The sequence below is a fragment of the Rana temporaria genome, chromosome 4 (genome assembly GCF_905171775.1).
Source record: "Rana temporaria chromosome 4, aRanTem1.1, whole genome shotgun sequence".
NCBI lineage: Eukaryota > Metazoa > Chordata > Amphibia > Anura > Ranidae > Rana > Rana temporaria.
The window spans coordinates 366,181,919-366,207,755 of record NC_053492.1 but is presented as its reverse complement, the minus strand read 5'-3'; the positions used below and the strand labels follow the sequence as shown (position 1 = coordinate 366,207,755).

At 38.6% G+C, this 25,837-nt stretch overlaps 1 protein-coding gene across 1 annotated transcript in view; it reads right to left on the bottom strand.

Annotated features, from left to right (window-relative positions):
- WDR27 (WD repeat domain 27) overlaps nt 1-25,837 on the bottom strand; it is a 453,976-nt gene that overhangs the window by 122,150 nt on the left and 305,989 nt on the right. The window contains exons 25-26 of the mRNA XM_040350915.1: nt 14,458-14,560; nt 5,571-5,669 (exon numbers count right to left, since the gene is read on the bottom strand). Coding sequence (XP_040206849.1) covers nt 5,571-5,669; nt 14,458-14,560 — 202 coding nt within the window. The remainder of the gene's footprint in view (nt 1-5,570; nt 5,670-14,457; nt 14,561-25,837) is intronic.

The window sequence follows — 25,837 nt, the reverse complement described above, 5'->3', positions numbered from 1 at the left end:
AATTAAAAAGAAAAAAGAGAGTCATAGTCAGGTTACACATCTTAACAAAAACCATGGGGGTCTATCATTCCAAACAGAGTCATTTTGGTATAGTTTCTGGGATCCTGTCACATCTAAGTCACTGCAAATACAGTACAGTGCCATAAAACACACATGGCAGTTTTCAGCCATTAACAGCCAGCAAATGCTTATTTGGGTCTAGGGTCCTACCCTGTTTCCACCAAGCAAATAAAGTATACTTATATGGTGTCCCTATGTATATGAGAAGCAGTATAGTGTATTGTATATCACTTTTTCTATTTACATATATAGGAAAGGGAAGAAACCCCTAGAAAGTGGTACATATTTACAAAGCAGTAAATGTGACATTCAATAAAAATCTTCCTGCTGAATTTGCTTCATATAGGCTTTGTTCACACGGAGTTGTTTGCTGTAGTACACCCAATGTGAACAAGGCCACAGAGTCAAGGACTCACCATCAAAGAATAGTTAGTGAATGTCACCTTCACTGATTTATAAATGTGTCCCAGCAGTTATGTTATTTCTATTTTTTAAATGTCAGCAATTACAAAAATAAAAACATTCATAACAAATGTTCAAGAAAACTTTTAGACTGTTAGGCCCCATACACACGACCAAACATGTCTGCTGAAACTGGTCCGCGGGCCAGTTTCAGCAGACATGTTCGGTCGTGTGTAGGCCCGAGCGTGCAGGATTCCAGCAAACATTTGCCCGCCGGGCCTTTTCCCAGCGGGCAAATATTCCTGGACTTGTTTTAAAACAGTCCGCTGGAATCCTGCCCGCTCGGACATGTTCGGTCGTCTGTACAGACCTACCGTACATGTCCGAGCGCCCGCCATCCCTCGCATGCATCGAATGACTTTGACGCATGCGTGGAAGCATTTAACTGGCAGGCCCGCCCACGTCGCCGCGTCATCGACGCGGCGACACCGCGGACACGCCCGCGTATTGTTTACGCGCGGCTTTCTGTACGATGGTTAGTACAGCCATCGTACAGAAAGCCCCGGGCAGACATGTACGGTGAAAACGGTCCGGCGGACCGGTTTCATCGTACATGTTTGCCCGTGTGTACACGGCCTAAGACTATTTTTTTTTAAGATAGGACCTTTCTTCTCATGTCATAGTGTAAGAAAAATGTCTGAATATATAAACATTTTTAACCCCTTCCATACAGGGCATTTTCACCCCCTTCCTGCCCAGACCAATTTTTAGTTTTCAGCGCTGTTGCACTTTGAATGACAATTGTGTGGTCATGCAACACTGTACCCAAACTAAATCTCTATGTTTTTTTCCCCCCACAAATAGAGATTTCGTTTGGTGGTATTTGATCATCTCTGCGGTTTTTATTTTTTGTGCTATAAACAAAAGAAGAGCGACAATTAAAAAAAAAAAAACACAATATTTTTTACTTTTTTATTTAATAAATATTACAATTAAAAAAAAATGTTTTTTTTCCTCAGTTTAGGCCAATACGTATTCTTCTACATATTTTTGGTAAAAAAAAAATCGCAATAATCGTATATTGATTGGTTTGCGTAAAATAGGTGATAGATTTATGGCATTTTTATTTTTTACTGTGACCATGACATTGCAGCGAACACATCGGACACTTTTGACACGTTTTTGGGACCATTCACATTTATACAGCGATTAATGCTATAAATATGCATTGATTACTGTGTAAATGTGACTGGCAGGGAAGAGGTTAACCACTAGGGGGCGTTGAAGGGGTTAATATGTTCCCTAAGGTGTGTTCCAACTGTAGGGGGAGGGGACTCTCAAGGGGAGGAGACCGATGTGTGTTTCTCTGTACTGGGAACACACATTGGTCTCCTCACCGCTGACAGGAGGTGGGTCTGTGTGTTTACACACACAGATCCACATTCCTGCCATGATTACCGGCAATCCCGGGCACCCGGCGGCAATCGCGGCCACCGGGCACCCGTGCCGGGTCACGAGCGCTGCCGTGCGCACGCGCCCTAGATCGCGGGGAACACAGGACGTCATATGACGTCCACACGGATCGGCGAGGGGTTCCTGCCGCCGTCATTTCCCTATGGCGCGGTATGGAAGTGGTTAAAGACCTGGCCTTCCTTGTCATGTCATAATTTGAGAAACATTTTTCCCACACAAACAAAACAAATAAAATAACATGTTTACATTTTTAGTGGTCAAGATGGCTTCACTGCTCTCAATCCATCCGCTCTAGCCAATCAGCGGCCAGGCTGATCGGCGAAGAGGATCTCGGGACCACGCAGGACTTTTGAGGGGTTAGGTAAGTATAACGGGGGCTCGGGGGGGGGGGGGGGTGGGGGTCGGCAGCATCCGATGTTTTTTCACCTTAATGCATAGATTGCATTAAGATGAAAAAATGTTTTTCTTTACAACTAGTTTAAAGGCTGGAATTTGAACTTTACCTTGGTGCCGTAAAGATACCTTGCTTTTCCATGATGAAATTCATTATGTAAATTAATAAAATGTTAATTTGTCCTAAAAATTCTTTCAAGTGAAAGGAAATATATCCTATTGTGATCTAACAATGTGTTTTTAATCCTAATTATAAACAATAGTTTATAATATGCTTTTTTTTTCTACAAGTGGAAATGGCATTTTGTTGCCAAACTGTTTTTATTCAACTTATGCTCCATTTCAAGTTGTAATTAAATTAGTGAACTGAATTAATTATGCTTCACTTAATTCTTTATGTCTCAGTGTATATGTGTACTGCTATTTAAAAATCAAAAGATTATTAAGTACAAACCCACCTTCTTTTGCAACAAAAATTTGAAAATATAAAGCACATATTTTCTAAACCCCTCCCCCCCCCCCCGGTCGCCATTTAAAGGAAAGTTGCTATAGAAGAAAAACAGACTACCATGGCTGAGCTCTCCAGAAAATACTTTTGCTTGGCTTTCAAGCTGATTCTTCTGCTTCAATACTTTCACATGTTGACCCAGAACGAACATGCAGATAATACCTTCTTAATTTTCTCCAACTTTTCTGATCTGTTAACTATCTCAAGCACAATCTTTCAACGTGTTGAAGCCAAGGGTCAGCAAAAATATGAAGGGATGGAATGGGAACTAGAAGATCCTCCCACTCTTTCCCTGGCCAGCCTTTAGAGCCATAAGACAATACTCTATTTCCCTTCCATCTGTCTTTATTTCCCTCTGAAGCATTTTACCTTACAAAATGTTACAGTTTGGGTGCAACATAAACTAAATCCAGGACTATACCCAGCATAATTCGAGACACACACACAGTACGGCTCAACTCCACCCTCTACTTTCTGTTTACTGGATTTTAATGACAGCGGCAGAAGCTAATGGCTTCTGCTGCCACCTCTTTGTCCTGTGAGAGCAGTGAGTGAGAAAAAAGCTGCTGCAAAGGGGCAAAGAGCTGGATGGAGTGAGGACTCAGGTAAGCATTTATAAAGTGATTTCTTAAAAATAACAAACATGGTATACTTACCTGCTCTGTGCAGTGGTTTTGCATAATGCAGCCTGGATTCTCCTCTTCTCGGCTTCCCTCCTGTCGTGTGCCCCCACAGCAAGCAGCTTGCAATGGAAGCACCCGTGCCGAGCCGTAGCTCCATGAGTCCATTTAGACATGGAGCCTCGGCTAGGTCCACCCCCTCTTTCTCCTCATTGGCTCGCTGACTTTGATTGACAGCAGCGGCAGCCAATGGCCCTCCACTGCTGCCTCAGCCAGTGAGGAGGAGAATCCCATGCAGCCGAGTCTCTCCTGCAACATCGCTGAGCTCAGGTAAGTATTAGGGAAGCTGAAGGGGGGTTTTGCATACAAAAGGTTTTTATCTTAAGGCATAAAATGCCTTAAGATCAAAAAACTTGCTTCCTTTACAATCACTTGAATGAATGCAGGGAATGCTTTAAGGTAAAAAAAAAAAAAATGTTTTGCCTTTAAAAATACTTTAAGCTATCAAAATTGTAAACAGGCAAAAAGCCCGTGGTGGCTAAATTTCAACCTGCTGCATTATTAAAAGGCTAATTAACACTCCTAAACAATATTCCACATTCTCCTGTTTTTTTTTTTATAAGTACATTGCCTCTTGTATTACATACTGCCTTGTCTATAGAAGCGACCCTGTAGTGAGACGGTCACTTTAAGAGTATGATAATACCAAGTTACAAGCACTTCAAAAATAAATGGAAATATTAATTAAGCTATACTGTCTGCCAGAATAATTCCACATGAACTGCAGTAACCTTAGCTGCTCTTACAGAGCTTCTCTATTTCAAAACCCAAATAAGCAAGTAAAGAATATGCACAACAGGATTAACTCTTTTATATCCCACTTCTACCGTTTTCGTGTGTGTCAGTTTAACGCACTGTAACAATTTCAATCTAAATTAATAAAATACTCCATGTCATTTATGGTATGAGCAGAAAGACATGTAACAAGTGGCACATTTACCTCTGTATTGCATAATATTTTTTAAAGCTAATACTGTAGCTAATAATTTTAATAAAATATGCTTTAGTATGTATCTTAATCCTGAAACATTCATATTGTTTGGTCAAAAACAAATAAGTGTACATTTTTACATTTTAAAGGTTTAGAATTTTTCTGGGCCAAGTTCAATGGATCTAATTTTGTAGGGATTTAACAAATACCAATTAAGTCACTTTATTCATAAAAATAGACCGCTCAAAGAATTCAAGGGATGAGTTGCTGTAAAACTGGTAATTATCTTCTTCTTAGAATTCTATCTGAAAAATTATATAAAAGATGGATTTTTTAAAAAAAAAATTTCATTATATGACCCTGGTATTTTCTGTAACACCCTAGGCTGTTGGAAGCAGCCTGGTCCTGAATGAAGTGTTCCTAGTAAGAACAGCAAAACAGAAAAAAGGAATGTAACATTAAGAGACAATTCACACTTCCACTGCAATTTTTACCATATTTATTCTCAATTTTCAAGTAACATTTCGTAGGTTCAAATGGAACCAACACCCCCACCCACCAAAAAAAAACATATTACCTAATTTTGGTGAATATGTAATTTGTGGAGTGAAAAATATTCAACAATTACAATTTTGAATCTAATCCACTCAAATCATATGGGGGATGTTTTTTTTTTTCACCATCTGTAGCTGTCCTTATTTTTTTTATTTTTTTTACCTTACTTTGTCCACTATGAAAAAAGATGATGGTATTTTATAAGTCTTACTTTTTGTTACCAGTAGTTAACGATTCAATAACGTAAAATTTTGCCGTTCAGCTAATCTTTCAGCCAATATTCAATAATTTCTAGAGTTACTCAGATATCTAAACTTATGTCAGCTTTCACCCTAAAATAAAACCTTGTTGAAAGAGGTTGTTAGTTCAACTCAAGAAAAACACTAGTTTCGATTCATTTATGTCAGCTGCAGGAAATTACTGTAGAAGAGGCAAACACGTCTGAGTTTTCTCTTTTGTCTTTGTTTGAGGAGATCATATGAGGTCCAACAAATGAAACTGGTCCAGTACTAACAACATTTTTATTAACTGCACTTTATTTCTAAATAGGTTTTAGTAACAACCCTACCTGTGCCGTAGATGGACTGAAAGCTACGTTGATGACAGATTCTGTATGCTCCTTCAGTCTTTCCAAATATGTACTAGATCGTGTTTCATAAATATATGCCTTTAACAAATAAGAACATACATGCAGTTATTTCAGTATATAGAGTTTCAAAGGGATGAGTTATTTTATATTCCAATAGTATACAGTATATTACACAGAAATCTGACAATATAGCTACAAATACATTGCATAGGCTCTAGTGCAGGGGTCTCCAAACTTTTCAAACAAAGGGCCAGTCTACTATCCTTCAGACTTTAGAAGGGCTGGATTGTGGCCAGCAGGGGTAGAAAATGTGCCGAGCCCAGCATCAGTAAGAATAAATATGGCCTCAGGGTTGGTGGTCAGTAGGAGGAGTAGTGGCCCATTATTGGTATTAGTAAGAAGAATAGTATCCCATCATTGGTATTAGTGGAAAACATAGTGCCCCATTGTTGGTGTCAGTGGGAGGAATAGTGCCCCAAGGGCCGGATAAAGGCTAGCAAAGTGCCACATCTGGCCCTCGGGCCGCAGTTTGGAGACCCTTGCTCTAGTGTTAACTCTCACGTTTTACACAGTAACAGAGTGTGTAAAACAGTTGTAAAACGGTTCTGGTGTTGCTCACCAGAAATTTAACTTTCTGGTGAGAAAATTAAAAATGTCTTTATCTCAAAGCTAAGACCCAATATTTTCAAGCAGTTACCTCTATTTTGGCAGCTACATCTACTTTATTTTCAGGTGCCTCTACTACATACCTGCTACGATAAAAACTGCAGAGGTGATCAAACACCACCTAAATAAAGCTTTATTTGTGGGGAAAAAAGGACGCCAATTTTGTTTCCGAGCCACGTCGCACAGCCACGCAATTGTCAGTTAAAATGTTGCAGTGCTGAATCGCAAAAAGTGGTCCTTTAGCTGCATAATGGTTCCGGGGCTAAAGCGGTTAAACACTGGAAACGGCTGCACGCACGGAAACCAGAAGTGCAGTCATACTGCAGTCTAAAGTGTCTGCAGGCCATGTGGTTTTAAGTTCTGGAATAAGCACTTTTGTGAGTGAGTTTTTTGTTTGTTTTTAATATATATACTTGTGTTTTATTAGATAATTTGTTTTATGGTTTTATATTTTACATTACCGTAAGAAAAACAACAATCAATCAACATCCAAATACCAATCATTCATAAATCCCATCATATAAATTACATTTTTAAATAGGATAAGAATGTAATAGGAGACATCATCACTGGTGCAGAGTATAACACCTAGGATATATACTGTATTAAAGGGCTTTTTCTAACAGCAAACATCATAATAAACAGACCCATTTCTCAAAAAATACTGAATCAACTTTATAAAGTCTAAAGCACTCCCAAATCCATCCCATTCTAATTAATACTAGTCTCAGTGTCAGTACTTACATGTACCAGGGCACTGCAGCAATCTCTGAGATACATACCATTGGTACTGGGCCTAGAATTGAGAGCCATGGTTCCCATAGATTTTAAAATTTCCCCAGACAACCTCTGGGTTGGAAAACCATTTTTTTCCTTCATAAGTGTCAGATTAACTAGGTGTCATCATTCCTCAATTGTACAAACGTATATCAAAAATGGTGCTTAGTAAATACCCTCTATTGTGCTAACTTACCAACCTTTAAGTGCATTACATCAAAGTGCAGTCAATGCCATACCACAAAAAACAGTAGATTAATCAATGAAAGTGTAGTTGGATAAAGTGCAACAAACAGCTTTAAGTTAAAATTAAAGTGAAGTAAAACTAAAGTGCTAAAATGTCCATCCACTACATTCTTCTCCAGAATGATCCATCAAAAACCATTCCTAGATTCAATTCAATTAGATTCAATTACGATCCACTGTAAGTTCATCCAGTAACATAAGGTGCTCTTGTGCTGACTCAAAGTGTGATCTTTCATTGTTTTAGCAACCAAACACAAAAGTGGTCATGTTCACCTCCACTCTTCGCCCCTAGTGGGCGTCACTCACCAGATTTGATGCAACGCTTTACTGTATGTGTGCTTGTATAGTATCACAGCACTTTGAACCAATCATTACTGACACCGGAGAGAATGAAGAAGGACACCACTCATCAAATGACTACATTTTGAAAATTAGGGCATTAGCAGGCCATTTACATGCAGTGACAGCATACTCTCGACAAGGATTCAGCTGCCTGGAAGAAGTGGACCTTTGGAGGATAGAAGAAGGAAGCCAATGGAATAGATAGTATACAAGCGCATATTGATCGTGTTATATACAATAACTAGCAAGTGGCACCCACTAGGGGGCGAAGGGTAGAGGTGAACATGAGCACTTTTGTGTTTGGTGAATAAAACACTGGAAGAGAGTCAGCACAAGAGTACCTAATGTTACTGGATGAACTTACAGTGGATTATAGAATCTAGGAATGTTTTTTGATGGATCATTTTGGAGAGGAATATAGTAGATGGATATTTTAGCACTTTAATTTTACTGCAATTTATTTGAACTTATAGCCGTTTGTTGCACTTTATTCAACTACACTTTATTTATGAATCTATTGATTTTGTGGTATGGTATTGACTGCACTTTGATATAATGCACTTTAAGGTTGGAAAGTTAGCACAATAGAGGGCACTTAGTAAGCGCAGTACCATTTTTGATATAATCTTATGCGTACTGTTGCCCTTAGGGAAAATAGGAGGTGCTTGCAGCCTAACCTCATAAATGAGTGCATTCACAGGTGGAGGGTCTGGTGTTATATAATTCGTCAATTGTAAGTGGGCTAGGAGAGAGTCAACGAAGCACTGCAGTGGTGTTAGAATCTGTAACCCCAACAGTCTGAGGGACCATGAACTGGCCCCCTGTTTAAAAAGTTTGAGGACCTCTGCTCTAAACCAATCTGGGCTACTTAGCTTGCAATTGACAAGCTTGTAGGAAATTGAAAAAAAAATGCTTTGACATCATCAGTAAGTTGCTATATTTTCTTTGTTCAAACATAGGCTAAGACAGTTGGACTAGATTGTATTGTTTAACCACTTACTGCCTGCTCACAGTATATTTACTGTGAATGGATGGCAGTAGCAGGTTAAATGACATAACCATACATCGTGGCTAACTTTCTGGTTTTCTGCCTGCGCATTTGAGTGCCCCTGCTAACTTAGTATTATTATCAATCTGTGCCGCACTTTAATTTAAATCATTCCCATAATACAGTCTTGTGATCCACATAACAATATTGTACCAACAAAACCAAAAGTACAAAATTAATAAGGCGAAATTATGCACAAAAAGGAATATAAAAAAAAGCACAGCATGAGTTTTTCAGCAGGTTACAGACAATCATTTTGTCTGTATATCTGCTGATTGGCTGTGGCCAATCAAAGCATAGATCTCTGTATTTCTAAACACAGACTCTGGCTGGATTTTTTTCCTGTCATTCAGATCTGTAAGTAAAAGCAGCACACATACACTTGCATAGACTTGTTAGGCACACAGTTAAACCCTTGATTGTCCTCCTGATGAGTCCTGTCACTCAGCCAGTGCCATTCGTACAGTGTCAGTGTATAGTATTATCACATATCACTGTCACTAGTGATGTCAGTTAGACAGTTAGTGTCCCTCACAGCCAGTGTCAGTGCCAAATTGTCCACCACACTATCACAGTCACACTAGAAGTCACTTCACTGCCATTACTAGTATAGTGTCTGTATGGATCAGTATCTTGATCATGATCAGAACTATACTAGTGTCCTTAATAGTATAGTGTCCCCAAAAAGCCAGTGTTAGCAGGATCAGCCCCTGTTGTACTTGCAACGTGTAGCAGAATACATCTTGGCCTAAATTTATAGAGAAATCAGAATTTATTGGATATGTTCTATAACAGAAAATATTGTTTTTTTTTGTTTTTTTTAATTTTCAGTATTTTTTTTTATTTATATAATGAAAAATAAATAAAATAGGGTGGTGATCAAATACCACCAAAAGAAAGCTTTATTTGTATGAAAAAAAAAATGATATAAATGTAATTTGCGTACAACGTTGCATGACCAAGTAATTGCCAGTTAAAATAGCACAGTGCTGAATAGCAAAAATTGACCTGATCATGAAGATAGTAAACCTTCCAGTGGTCAAGTGGTTAAGAGGTGCAGTCTGCAGGGGGGGGGGGTCAGAGATCTGCTAATGGTGCCTGGATAACAAGACTAGATGAACCCCAATACAAATCTTTTGAAAAATGAAGCAATTGAAATAAATGTTTGTGCATTTAACTGCTTACCTGAAGTTCAGTTTTAGAAAAAAAAAAAAAAACAATGAATTTTAAATTCAATTCTATTAGTTGAATTTGATGGACTGTCTTTTTGAACTTGACTGACTATGTATCTGGGTTATTCCACAAACAAACTGACCAACCAAAATGCATGCCTAAGATAAATGATTGTTGGTCATTATGGGCTACCTTAAAAATCTGGATGTTTTTGTATGAGAAAACAAATTCCACTTTCTACAGTTAATTAAAATAAGGCACATTTTGCTAGTTATTCCTTATATAGCATTTATCTATGCCTTTTTACAGTTAAGGACAACTCTTTAATCATGTTGGCAACAGCTATTTGATTTGTCATTGACCTCAATGTGCCCTGAATTACGCTTTTTATAATGGAATTTCTACTTGACTGAAATTACAAAAATACCAACATTTGTTTTACTAATGTTCAAAATCAATCATCTTCATATTTAAATACATCTTATGGTATTGAATTTGCTCTAAAAACAGAATCTGATCATCCCTGCACATGAACATGCAGTTGTCTCATCTCTTTTAAAGGCTACAACAGGGTCAAAAAAATTCTATCCAACTTTTCCATGGACTTGCCCCAGCCTGACTGTCTGATCCACTTTCTGCCTTTTTAGTATGTCATAATCTATAAATCACAGCTGCAAGTAAATCCTTTGTAGTTTTATCAAGTGCCTTCAAATCCTTTCGTTTTGACTCCCTGGATCATTTTACTTTAGGAACACAGTGTATAAAACATTCAAAAATACAAAAATTGGGAGGCCGGGGATAGCCTGGTAGCTGGAAAGTTTTATGTAAACTTGTAGTGAATTGGTTTCTTATTCTTTATTAGGCTCAGTTCACACTGCTGCGCTGCAAATTTGTTTTTCCGCTTTTTGTCCTGTGTAAGGTGCGATTTTACTGTGATGTTACTGCGATTTTACCTCAAATTTCAGGAGTTGGACATTCTGCAATTGATGTTCTAGCCCAGGGGTCTCCAAACTGTGGCCCTGGGGCCGAATGCGGCCCTTTGCGTGCTTTTATGCGGCCCTTGGGGAACTTTTCCTTTCAATGATACAATATACTATTCTTCCCTCTGATACCAATGATGGGGAATTATTTCTTCCATTGACGCCAGTGATGGGGCACTATTAATCCCACTAACCCCAACGATAGGGGACTATTCCTCCCATTGACACCAGTGATGGGGTTCTGTTCCTCAAACTGACATCAACAATGGGCACTATTATCCCACTGACACCAATGATGGTGCACTATTCCTTCCTCTGACACCAATGATTGGGTACTACTAATCCCACTTACACTAATGATGGGGCACTATTCCTCAAACTGACACCAACAATGGGGCATCTATTAATCCACTGACACCAGTGAAGGGGCACTATTCCTTCCACTGACACCAATGATGGGACACTATTCCTCCCACTGACACCAATGATGGGACACTATTCCTCCCACTGACACCAGCAAGAGGGCACTATTTCTCCCCCAATAACAAAAATGCATTGTTTACTCCCAGTGGTGCCAGGATACTTTTTACTCCCGATGACCACAGTTCAGCCCTCCTAATCGCCCCCAAAAAAAGGTGTTAACTTCCTGTGTATTTCATGTTTTTTTGTGGAGAGTAGTGTGGTAGAATTTGCACATATGTGAACCATCAATGCGATTCCAGAACGATTTACATTGATGCCTATGGAGACTAAATTTGCAACGCAACGCTGTAAACTCGCACAAGACCCTTTTTTTTATCACATCACATTTGTAGAGGAATGACAATGCATGTATGTCAATGACTGTCATTGAAAACAAGGGGCCAGATTCACAAAAGAGATACGACGGCGTATCTCCTGATACGCCGTCGTATCTCTGAGATCCGTCCGTCGTAACTATGCGCCTGATTCATAGAATCAGGTTACGCATAGATCTCACAAAGATCCGACAGGTGTAATTGACTTTACACCGTCGGATCTTAGGCTGCAATTCTAGGCCGGCGCTAGGTGGCGATTCCATTGCGGTCGGCCGTAGAATATGCAAATGACTAGTTACGCCGATTCAGGAACGCGCGCTTTGCCGTCGCTGTAAATTTACGTCGTTTCTGTAGAGATACGCGGCGTAAAACTAAAGCTGCCCTCTAGGTGGTCTAGCCAATGTTAACTATGGCTGTCGTTCCCGCGTCGAAATTTGAAATTTCACGTCGTTTGCGTAAGTCGTCCGTGAATGGTGCTGGACGCCATTTACGTTAACGCCGAAACCAATGACGTCCTTGCGACGTCATTTAGCGCAATGCACGTCCGGTAATTTTAGGGACGGAGAATGCGCAGTACGTTCAGCGCGGGAACGCGCCTAATTTAAATGGTCCCCGCCCCATTTGAATTAGGCGGGCTTGCGCCGAACAGATGTTTGTCATTCATTTAGAAAATTATGAAACAATCTGCCCTTTTCGGCTAGCTGTCTAATAGTCATGCTTTCATTAAAAGACAGATTGTAAAGTGCATTAAAGGGGTTGTAAAGGTAAAACATTGTTTCCCTAAATAGCTTCCTTTACCTTAGTGCAGTCCTCCTTCACTTACCTCATCCTTCGATTTTGCTTTTAAATGTCCTTATTTCTTCTGAGAAATCCTCACTTCCAGTTCTTCTGTCTGTAACTACACACAGTAATGCAAGGCTTTCTCCCTGGTGTGGAGAAAGCCTCTTGAGGGCATAGGGGGGCGAGCAGGCAAGTCAGGACACTCTCTACTTTGCAGACAGAGGAAAGGAGCTGTGTGTTAGTGGGGCGCCCTGACACTCCTGCTCCCCCCCCCCTCAAGAGGCTTTCTCCACACCAGGGAGAAAGCCTTGCATTACTGTGTGTAGTTACAGACAGAAGAACAGGAAGTGAGGATTTCTCAGAAAAAATAAGGACATTTAAAAGCAAAATCGAAGAATGAGGTAAGTGAAGGAGGACTGCACTAAGGTAAAGGAAGCTATTTAGAGAAAATATTTTTTACCTTTACAACCCCTTTAATATAGTCAAGCTTTACCACTTAATAACTGGGAACAAATCCCCTTTGTGACTACAGTAAATCAGACCGGGGATTTATAATTTTTTATATACAGTATTAGGCATGCAGTAAAGTGCTTGAGCACAATCTGTATTGACAGCAAGAAACAAAAGAGGATAGAAATGAATGTGTAATTAAAGGCAAAACGTTTTATTCTTTTGGATAGAATGGAGAGGGATTAGAACACCTTTCAGATTTGTAGTGCTGTCTGTGCCCCCCTTAGGGAGATTTACCCTCTTTATTTGTTCTGTTTACCATTATCATTGAAAGTAAAAGAAATCCTACATTTTGGGTAAATCTTCCAATGGGGACACTAGTTATGGTGACCCTGGTGCCCCCCCCCGGGATTCCCTGACTTTAACCACTTTAGCCCCAGAAGATTTGGCTGCTCAATGACCAGGCCATTTTTGCGATACGGCTAGGTGATGGGGCTATGTAAATCCCAGAACTTGAACAGAAACACAAATAAAACAACTCACGGATGCATATTTCATCTGTGTAATTAGCTATTTGCCAGAAGATCAGCAACCCTTGTGAAAAGGGTCCTAAAGTGAACCCGTACAAGTCAATGTACGTGCAGATGCCTCTTGATACCTATATTTAAAGGATATCTAAAGCTATAAGTATTCTATTTCATTTTGGATAGAATAGAAAAAGTAGACTTCTGTCAGGTTTCCGTTTGTCTGTGTCCCTGGTGTGGAGATTCACTCTCTCTATTTGGTTTAAGGTCCATAGTAACTGAGATAAAAAATAATAATTATGGGCTACCCAAAAGGTTACAGTTGTTATCTGAACAGGGGATAAGGAGAAAGCTTCCATCGCCTGTTTTGGTGACATACAACTAAAAAGGGATTTCCCTTTACTTCCTGTTGTGACTCTGGGAAAAGAAGCGTAGTCAAATGTCCCTTCTTTACCCTATCCAAAGTGAAAAAGAAAATTGTTGGCTTTACATATATTTTAAGAGTAGCTAGGTATTAACTAGAGCTATATTTATACTGAGATTAAATTACACACAGGTGGACTCTACTAAATCCAATTGAGAATCTGCAGCAAGACAAAAATTGCTGTTCACAGGTGCTCTCCATCCAATCTGACAGAACTTGAGCTATTTTGCAAAGAAGAATGTGCAAAAATATTACTCCCTAGATGTGCAAAGCTGGTAGAGACATCCCCAAAAAGACTTGCAGCTGTTATTGCAGTGAAAGGTGTTTCTACAAAATATTAACTCAAGGGGGCTGAATACATCTTTATTTGTAAAAAAAAATTGAAAATCATTTTTCATTTTCCTTCCACTTCACAATTATGTGCCACTTTGTGTTGGTCTATCACATAAAATCCCAATAAAATACATTTACGTTTTTGGTTGTGACATGACACAATTTGGAAAATGTCAAGGGTTATGAATACTTTTTCAAGGCACTGTAAGGTTTCATGTTTTACAAAATCTAGCAGTGCAACATCTATCCTCACCGTTAGTGATATAAAACATTTATAAAAAAAAAACATAAATGGTCAAAAGAAAGCTTAGAAATGTCTTACTTACACATCTGTCTTCAGATCCACATGCAATAAATCTCCCACAAGGACTGATGGCAATACCACAGGGAAGGTGCCTGTTCACATGACCTTCAAAACGACGAACACACCTGATAGGTAAAACAATATAAAACATGATTTTGATATGAGCATAAATAAATGGTATACATAGCAAGTAAGAACAATTGTAAAATATTTGAAAATGTAACAAAAATTTTTAAAATGTTAAAACTATGTAATATTTTTTCACCTATACAAAACATTTATGGCTTTTCTAGAGCTAAACTTACAATAGAATGGGACACATCAATATGATGTGAGTTTAAACCCCTAAGGGGGAGTGTGTTCTCATGAGGTGGACCAGGAATTTTCGGTGGAAGGTGCACGCTGTTTATTTCTATAGGATCACCCATGGACACTGTCTGACACTTTGCACTTGATCATCCTTTCAAAATACTGTCATTGTGGAGTTGGCCATTTAACATTTACAAACATTAGTGCTGTTTTGGTATAGGACTGATACAGTTGACTGTCTTTTTGTATGTTTATACCTTTTTCTTAAATTTTCATTTATTTTAAACAGCAGCTTAGATATTTATCCCTTTTATATGTGGTTGTTTTAAGGGATTTTTTTATCATTAATTTTATCTTTATATTTTTGTCAATCTTGTCTCCTGGTTAACCCTTCATTGGGTCACCTGTTTTGAATAGCAACTACATTTCCCATTGGCGCTGAGCGGTGTATTGAAGGCCGTTATTATACACCTTTTCTTTTTCATTTTTACATCTATATGATTGTTTAAAGATATAAAACCAAAAATGTACAGTTGGCATTTGTATCATATGTATCTTTAGGCTAGATTTACAGCTATGTGTTTTACCGCAAATGCATTTCCACTGACATGTTAACATCAAACCACAAGGCAAAATGCATGCCTAAAAATGGAGAGGTGTGAATTATTTCGAAATGTTTAATATGTGATTTCTGGTCTCCTGGGATTAATTGTATTGCTTTAGCTTGATCATATGAATTTTAGAAAAATAGTGTCAAAATTATATAATGTCATAATTTATAATTAATGGTGGCACTTCTTGTTAGACTCTGAGCTTACATTTTACTAATAGTAATGTATCTTGGCAGTCTACACAATATGTTTAATAGTCCCACAATGTTATTTTTGTGTTTTATTTTATGGAGATGGCTTAATTCTGTAATATAGAAGGGTTTTAAAAAAACATCCTGGTGTCCATGCATGTTGAAAGATGTGATCCATGCTTTGCAAATTACTAGTTTAGTCTTACATTATCATTATGCAGTATAAAATGGAATCAGCAGATGCTGAAGAAGTAGAAACTGTTTATTTTAACATACCAACTACCACAGCTGCAATCCTTTCTGATTGCTAATATAGCACTAATTAGTTAGTAAAAATAACCATATATACATGACATCAAACTTCTCTGAAAAGCGTTAAAAATGTGTTTCATCACATTTGGTAACAGTTAGGTTATTGAAGTAGATAAATTGTCGTGTTGGAAAAATGTTTCTAGATTTAGTGAAAAATTTGCAAAATGTTAATGTGAGCCTAAAGGCCAATTCTGTTTAATCTTCCTATCCTTCGTGCCTTGTGGGTTAATATATCATATTTCTATATGTGTCTAGTTGGGCTTCAGGCAGCCAATATGGCTTTATAAATACTGATCTAATCACTGAGTGCATAGAGGGAGTCAGGGAGTACAGAGACTTCAGATCCCTGTAGACCATGTGTGAGAGTGCCTCATATGAGCCCACACAGGCAGCCTCCAGGGACACAGAGGTATCATCTGATGGAGAAGTCAAACAGCGGTGGGCTACTGTCAATTGGCCAGCTAGAGAATATTTATAGAAGCTAGGTACCGCAAGGCCTCCCCCCCATGGCTGCTGAAGTATGGCCAGTTTTAGGTGCTGAGTTCCCCCCCCCCCCTGCCAGAAAAAGGAGGAGAGTATACGATCTATCGATTCTCCAGGCGTAAAACTTTTTAGATAGAATACCAAATAAGAAGAGACATTAAGATTAATTAAATCAGTCACAGAATTTGTGATTAAAAGCCCCAGATACTTAATCACACACTGTAGGGGATTATTGGGATCTGCCTGTCTGGATGGGACAGTAAGGGGAGTATTTTAGACTTGGTCCAATTAACCTTAAGGCCAGAGACCACCATAAATTCACCTAGGAGTGACAGCTCTGCCTGTAGAGAAGGTCCAGTGTCCTTAATAAACAATACTAGGTCCTCTGTGTAAAGGACTGTAGTTTCAATACAATGATCCTCTGTATCTGGGAGGGGGAATGCAGTGCTATCACAAGAGTTTCTATAACCAATGCAAATAGTCCCGGTGAGAGTGGGCAACCCTGTCTGGTGCCCCATAACACTGGAAAGGCATCCAACACCCGCCATTGAGACGGAAAGGGCCGCAACTGGATGGTTATACAGCAGCGATATCCATTTAAGGAAGGTGGGGCCAAAACCCATGCTGTGAAAAACCTGAGTCATGTACCCCTAATCAATGGAATCAAAGGCCTTTTCCAGATCAAAAAACACCAGGGTCCCCCCAGACGACCCCCCCAGTCTCCAACCGAGTATGCGTATACACCCCCTGGTGATTAATATCTGTCACTTTCTTAGGCATGAACCCAGTCTGGTCTGGTGATATTAAGTGGTGTATTATTTTCATTAACCTATTTCAGCTCTGGTTTTGAAGTTGCATTGAGTAAGACTTTGGACGTGTACCTTCTGGTCATCTGCAACTCAGCCAGGGATGAAGGGGAGGGTATGTCAGCATGAGTCTTTGCACATTGTATTTCATGAGCTTGAAACTCTTCAGAGGTGGAGTTTTTCTCAGCCCTGGCAGCCTTTATGGCTGATACATACATCCCCTGGGAGGGTGCCTTAAATGCATCCCACACTACAGGTCTGCCTGCTGTGCCCTCATTATGATCCCAGTACTCTTTTAAATGTGGTGAGACCAAAGCCTCTACTGAAGACTCCACCACCCAACCCAGGATACAGCCTCCACACCCCACTATGTCTACCCAAGGTAAGTGTCAAAACAACCTGTAGAGGGGTATGATTGGAAATCCCCCTGGCCAGGTAGGAAACCTCTGTAACCTGGGGCAGCAAAGCTAGGTTAGCTAAGGCCAAGTCAATACAGGGATTCACCGCCACACCTCCTCCAAATCCCCTGAATCGCGCCAGTGTCCAAGTTCCAGGTTCTGCACCTGAGTCGGGTTAGAGGTGTCCAGGGCATAGTCCAGAATGTTGTTGAAGTTCAGCAGGCGAACCAGGAAAGCTTTTGGCCATGCACCAGCAGGTCTCCGGCTGGTGGGCACCATGTGTGAAGTCTAGGTAGACAGCTAAACCTGCAGATGAGCTACAAATTTTTAACCATCCAATGAAATTGCAATTCTGTTAAAGTGAAGTTTCACCCAAAAATGGAACTTCCGCTTTAAGGGAAGGTGACCCCATAACATGCCACATTTGGCATGTCATTTTCTTGGGGGGGAGCGCAAACCCTCTTTTTAGAGGGTTCCAGCTCCCACTTCCTCCCGGAGCACCGCGGTACCAGAAGGAAGTCCACCTCTCTCCCTCCCTCTCAGCAATCATCTGCAAACATCACAGGTCCCAGATGATTGTTCAGGCAGTCACAGTGCGCAGCGCGGTTTACGCATGCACAGTGCGTGCCCCACAGTGACAATGCCGGCGCCATGGAGAGGAGGGGGAGACAAGTTGGGCTTCATTCCCATGTATCGCTGGACCCTGAGACAGGTAAGTGACCAATTATTAAAATCAGCAGCTGCAGTATTTGTATTGAAGCCCACTGGCTATTTGGCCGTTGTCCTACTTAGAAAAAAATAATTGCTTCAGTCCCAGCCCCCTGCTGGACTAGTTCTCCTAGTCTCTAGGTGAGACTTACTGTCTTCATGATTGCAGACTAATTCAGGTCATATACTTGAAGATTTTTGAACAAAAATATGAATGGAAATTTTAATTAAAGTTTGTACACAAATTCACAAGAACTTGACAAACATCTGAAAAGAGCTTCAAAATATTTGCTTTCAGCATTTGATTTTGAATTGAATTGACCTACCCAAATGATTTTCATTTGAGAAAATCAATTCCATTTTGCTCCATTGAATTGTCCTGTCACTGTGGTTTAACCCTCTTGCTGCTAGCCTTATGCTCCACTTTTAAACTCAGCTGGTCAGATAATTTTTGCAATTTTTCCATGTATTTTTTATTTTTTATTTTTCCCTTACAGCTTTCAGAGTCTGTAAAAGACACCATTATATTTTCTGAAAGCACATGACCAGTAGAATAAAAATAATTTGATATTGATTTTTAAGGCCATGCAATATTTGCACAAAATGTTTATCAAAGCAATTTTTTTACTCAAGACACACTAAAATCATGATTAGCAGATAAAAAAACAGCAAATTTTACAAAATTCCTACTTAATATAAAAAGCTTAGCCTGTATTAAGTTAATAAATTAGAAATATTTATACATTTCAAATAGTCCTTTTTTGGGAAATGATGAAAATCGAACGTATAGAAAAAATGTAAATATACAAATTTCTCAAAAAATCTGGAGGTTTTAATTTTTTTACTTACAGCTTTCAAAGTTTGTAAAAGACCCCACAAACCATGTATTTTCTGAAAGCACATGACCAATAAAATAAAAATAAGGTGCTACTGATTTTTAAGGCACCCGCGATATTTGCGAAAATGTTTTTCAAAACAATATTTTCACAAAAAATACACTATAATCATTATTAGCAGATAAAAACTCAGCACATTTTAACAAAATCCCTGCTACATTCCTACTTAATATAAAAGTTTAACCTGTGTTGAGTTAATAAATAAAAAATATTTTAATTTTAAATGGCACCTTTTTGCATAGTTTTTAAAAATCGAACATACGCAAAAATGTAAATATCCAAATTTCTTTACAAATCTGAAGGTTTTGAGTCTGCTGAACATTTCTGCTATATGTTCATGGTCACTGACATGACCATGAGTTTATAGCAGAGGAGGAACGTAGGTCTGTACAGCATAAGGACCTTGTCTGCTGGAAGCAGTGCTGTAGGTCCATACACCATACAGACATGACAGCGAAAGGGTTAAAACAAATGTTGTTTTGACCCCACTTGAAAATCGAACAAATGTTCTTAAAATGAAACATTTTGAACTAAATTATATTACTGTATAGACAGCTTATCTCTTGTTTAACTCATACTCTCAGTCTGTTCACACAAACTAATCCTGTCTGAACCGACAATCTGGTGTGATTTTCTGTTCATTCCAAGTACAGACTCAGACATACAATTTCATCGTATCCTCCTTTAATATTTTCTCACCAATGGCTCATACAGGAACCCTGATACTGTAGAGTGCTACATATTTTATTCTCTTGACTAACCCCACCTGTCCTTCACAAGATACAGTACATCCATCGGACTACCTGTTCTAAGCTATCAGCCAACTTTTCTCTGTCAGAAGCACTTTTGGCTCTCCCAGTGTCCCTTACGACATTTACACTATGACACCCGTGCTTTTGTCACACTTCCTTGAACTTGGATGGAAAAAAGATAACATTAAACATTTTTTAACATTTTTAAATGCATCATTATAATCTCTCTGGTCAGAAGCTAACTTACTAGTGAACAAATTGTCCAGAAAGATGATATTTAGGGAAGGAATGTATTAAGTGTTACAGCACAACTCACCAAGAAATAATAAATCACAAACAATCTAGACATATTATGCATATCATGTGGTCTGCAAGTCATTCAGGACTCCAGGAATCCAGGTTATTGCATAAGCAATCATTAAAAAGATAATGACATAAAACTTATAAAAAATATCCTTATATGTACTCTCATATTCTAAGAATAAAATATTGTAACTCCCCCATTTTCCTTAAATACCAATTAGGGTTAGGAAATTTAGTCTTTGAAAACAAGCCCTTCCAAAAATAAAAACTGGCAAATGATGAACAGCATTCATAGTACTTTAAATCTTACATTTTCTGCTTACATAAGTTCAGATGAAAACTATTAGTGGTCAGTAGAAGCAACTCAATTCCTATTCATCTAGGAAGTGATGACAAGTAAGACTTAAAGTAAAAGTATCACTACTACAGAATGTTTATTTTGTAACAGTACAACAAATGAGGACATTCTTTCAGTAGTTATTATGTAAAAAGATACTAACTGCTTTAATTACTGTTATAAGCCAGATATTTAATCTTCTTTTTTCTTAGACACCGAACTACTGGTTAGTAAAACTAATGTTTCCCTGGTATAACAAGGCACATATTTATGAATTTAAAAGTAGCTCTCTTTGCCAATAATATTTTACAAACCCTCAGAAAATCTATGAACTTCCATGTCATCCTAATCCCTTTATGGAACAAATGCAAAACTAAGACCAGATAACTTAAAGTGTAACTTTAGCCAAAATAAGCAAATTACATATACAGTATGATGCAGTCTGTCACTAGCATTAAGACAGCAGTCCCGCCGTAACATTGCTTATTACCTGGTCATCCAGCCAGTAAGTTGATTTTCAACGTCCTTTAACAGACCAGGCTGTCCAGCAATGGTGGATGTTAAAGGGCTAAATCTAGGTCCAGCTAACACTACCATACTAACATACTTTTCCTAGAACATGACTACAGTAAATAATCAAAGTAAACAAAACTTAACCTCCTTATTCACTTATGGTACCTGATATACATTTTTGTCTATCTTACTAATGTTTTTGATTTGGTAGGATTTATCTCCTGGATGGTTCAGTGGATATGCCGTTGGGTAAAGAATAGATACCAGAGTGTGGTTGTAAATGGGGTTCACCCAGAACAGAGACCAGTCACTAGTGGTGTACCACAAAGCTCTGTACTAGGTTTTGTTCTTTTTATTCTATATGGAAATGATACGAATAAAGGCTTGTTGGGCAATGCATGTCTTTTTGCTTATGATAAAAAGTTGTGTAATAGGGTTGATATCCCTGGAGGTGTCTGTAACATGGAACATGATATGGCATTGCTGGAAGATTGGTCAAGGCAATGCAAACTGCAGTTCAATGTTTCAAAATATAAAATAAAGCACCTAGGAGAAAAAAAGCTTGATAGAGTACAATATTGGGGTGTACAGTGTTGGCCAATACCACAGAAGAGAAAAACATTTGGGGAACATATTTCAGATAATTGCAAAATGAGCAAACAATGAGGCCAGGCAGTGGGAGGAGTGAATAGAATGCTAGTGTGGATCACTGGAGGGGTCACCAGTGGGAGGAAGGAGGTTCTGATTCCCCTATATAGATCTTTAGTGAGACCTCATTTAGAATACAAAGTCCAGTTCTGGAGACCTCACTTACAAAAAGATATTGATAAGATAAAAACAAGTCCAGAGGGGCAACAAAAATTATGAAAGGTCTGGGGGATATTACAAATCAGGAGTATACAGTATATTGAGAAATAAAGGGAAAGGGAAAACATTACTGAAATACTTCAAGGGGTGGAATATGGTTGAGGAGGGCATCATTTTCAATATGAAGACAAGATCAAGAACACATGGACATAACCTCAACTAGCGGGAGGAAAGTTAAAACTAATATTAGAAAGTATTATTTTACTAAAAGAATAGCTGATAATTACAATACCCTTCCTCAGATAAAAAAAGGTTAAAAATAAAAAGCATAAAGAAAAAAAATAATAATGAGGCAGGTTTAATGGACCCTATAGGGTTGCTGATATTATATGCACAGCACTGATCTGCAGGTAAATGGAAGGGTAAATACAATGTAACAATCATGGAACATTGTTTTTCTAAATGATGCTTCTGGAATTCTGTTCAGAAGCTCCAATATTCACAAGAATGCCTGTAATACTCAGGAAGTCCTGGCTGTCATTTTGACATCTTTGGATTAAAAGCAAGAGCGGCAGAAGGAATGTCAGCAGGGAGACATGGCAAACTTCATATGCTCTGTGTTGAGTTTTTTTGAGTGTGTATAGTATGCTCATGGTCTTCAAGAGGTTAAGGAGGATGTTTAGCAATTACCCATTTAGAACAGAGACTTATTGATGTTCTTCAAGTGACCAAAATGGCTATGCACAGATGCATGGATATCCTCACTGTGTACACAATTTAGTTTTTAGCTAATAAATGGCAAATATAATGAGTTTTAGCACTAATCGACAACATCTAATGCCGCGTACACACGATCGGTCAATCCGATGAGAACGGTCTGATGGATCGTTTTCATCAGACCAAACCGATCCTGTGTGGGCCCCATCGGTTATTTATCCATCGGTTAAAAAATTTGAAACTTGTTTTCAAATTAACCGATGGATACCTAACCGATAGAAAAAAAAAACGATTGTTTGTAGGCACGTCCATTGGTTAAAAATCCACGCATGCTCAGAATCAGGTCGACGCATGCTTGGAAGCATTGAACTTTGTTTTTTTCAGCACGTCGTTGTGTTTTACGTCACCGCGTTCTGACACATCGTTTTTTTAACTGATGGTGTGTAGGCACAACTGACCATCAGTCAGTTTCATCGGTTAACTGATGGAAAAATCCATCAGACCGTTCTCATCAGATTGACCGATCGTGTGTACAGGGCATAAAAGTGTACAACATACTAATGAGAATACATCAAGTATTATTCAATCTGCTTCTCCAGTTTTTAATTTCTTCAAAATGTACTATTATCTACTGATGCATGATTTATAAGACTTTTTCCTATTACATCCAAACCTCAGGTTCATAAATCTGGGTCAAAAAGTGCCTTGGCTTTCATAATTATTTGCGTGCCACCCAAGAACAGACTGTTTACAAAATGTTTTTGCATTTCTTGATCATAATTCTTATGTTAGAAAGCCATATGATACTAAGTCTGATAACAATTTTGTATATTATCCTTTTTGCTGCTTTTGATTTTTATAACTAAATCTAATAAGTTCATATTGCAAAAGAACATTATTTTTCTATCTAATTGTTCCCAGGAAGAGTTTCTAAACATGTCCTTATTAATAACAGGTATATGTTATATTAAGATTATGTAATTTTTCCAATCTGCAGAGTAATTACACTATTACTACTAAACGTTCACATAAAAGCATTGTGCCATTTCCAGACACTGGGATATAAATAAGTTGAGAATAACATTGTTCATATTTGTTCCTCTACTTTAAGCCCTGAGGTATTTTGCCACAAAGAGCAAGTCCATTAAAAAATCTGGCTTCCAATCTTTATTCTGCAGCCTGACATAGAATTAAAGGGCACTTTCAGTGCTTTCACGCTGCAATGTCCCTTCATTCCAGTGGGTGGGGCCTGACAGTGAGAATTGTTTTGTAGAGGTTGTGTGGTATTGATTGAGTATGCAGCTTGTCAGAGATGCTGGGGTAGGGGATTGGGGCCCAATAAGGGTCAGCTAACTAAAAGTGAACTTTTTAAGGTGACTTATTCATAATAAAATTATAGTGGCTGCAATTGCTTGCCCATAATTTAAAAAATGCTAGTTGCCTGGCTGTGCCTGCCTTCACTACTTTTCATTCACAGAGCCAGAACATGCATGTTGTAAATGAGTGTTATAAAAGTGTCAGAATCCCATATCTCTATATGGTTTTGGGTCAGAGACGTATGCCACGTACACACGATCGGTTCATCCGATGAAAACGGACCAATGGATTTTTTCATCAGATATCTGATGAATCTGACTTTCATCAGTCTTGCCTACACACCATCAGTTAAAAATCCATTCGTGTCAGAACGCGGTGACGTAAAAAACTATGACGTGCTGAGAAAAATGAACTGCGTCGACTTGATTCTGAGCATGCGTGGATTTTTAACCGATGGACTTGCCCACAGACGATTGTTTTTTTCTGTCGGTTTTTTAACCATCAGACCACACACGATCAGTCCATTGGACCGTTTTCATCAGACGAACCGATCGTGTGTACAGGGCATTAGAAAGCATTCAAGGCAAAAAATCAGCATAACAGCAAGGGATTTAATAGTCTCAGTGGACAGGTCAGCAATGGCTGTACTCTTTGCTTTACTGACAGAGTGACTTTAATTCCCTCTGAGACTGCAGATAAGGGGGCAGAATGTGAATTTTTCATAGACTTCTAATTTTTGACAGTTAAAACACCATGATGCACAAAGGATGAGAATGTGCTGGGACTGGTACTTTGCTGGTGAGTATTTGTGCATTTATTCATTTGCATCACTCCTATCCACAGTGAAAATTACTAGATGCACCCTTTAACCACTTGAGTTCCAGGTGATTTTACCCCCTTCATGACCATGCAGAATTTATAGAATTTTTTTCATACAAATAGAGCTTTTTTTTGGTGGGATTTGATCATCGCTGGATTATTTTTTTATCTTTTGCGATATAAAATAAAATAAAAAAAAATCTACTTTCTGCTATAAAACATATCCAAATTCTTATTTTATTTTAATCAAATTTCTTCATATATTTTGGCTTACATGTATTCTGCTACATGTCTTTCATAAAAAAATCCCAAGAAGTGTATATTGATTGGTTTGCATGAAAGTTATAGAGTCTACAAACTATGGTATACTGTAGATACTGGATTTTTTGATTTTTATACTAGTAATGGCAGTGATCAGCAACTTATAGTGGGACTGTGATAGTGCGGCAGAAAATCTGACACTAAATGATGCTGGGGGGGGGGGGGGGACTGACTAACTGGTACTGACATCTCCAATGACACTAATACAGTGATTAGTGCTAAAAAAATACACTGTCACTGTACTAATGACACTGGCTGGGAAGGGGTTAACATCTAGGGCAATGAAGGGGTTAAATGTGTGCCTAAGGAAGAAAAATAAATGTCACAATGCTGCTGTCTGAAGAGAGCCCTGTGTTGTTTATCAACACAGGTCTCTCTTCTGTCATTTGCTCAATCGATCGGTGGGTGTTGGTCATAAATCATTGGCCAGGACCCGCTGATCGGCTTGTGCTGCATCAAATGACAGCATAGTCTTCCGGCTGCATGTAGGAGCAGAAGAAAGGCATGATGTACAGATACATGATTGTCTACATACAAGCCAACCTGGCGCAGTAAATATAATGCGGGAGGTCGGCAAGCAGTTAAAGTGTATTACCACTTTTTTAGCATTACTAGGATAATATTTACTTTATATCTGTTACATATACTTATTCACATAGCATTAAAAAAGAAGAAAAATAGCTGCTTATACACTTTACTTATTTTTAGAAAACTGAAGCATTCCTCTGCTATACAGAAGGGGCTCTGCAATGCAGAGGGGGATGTGGCGTTAGACCACTTTCACACTGGGGCAGCGGGTCCC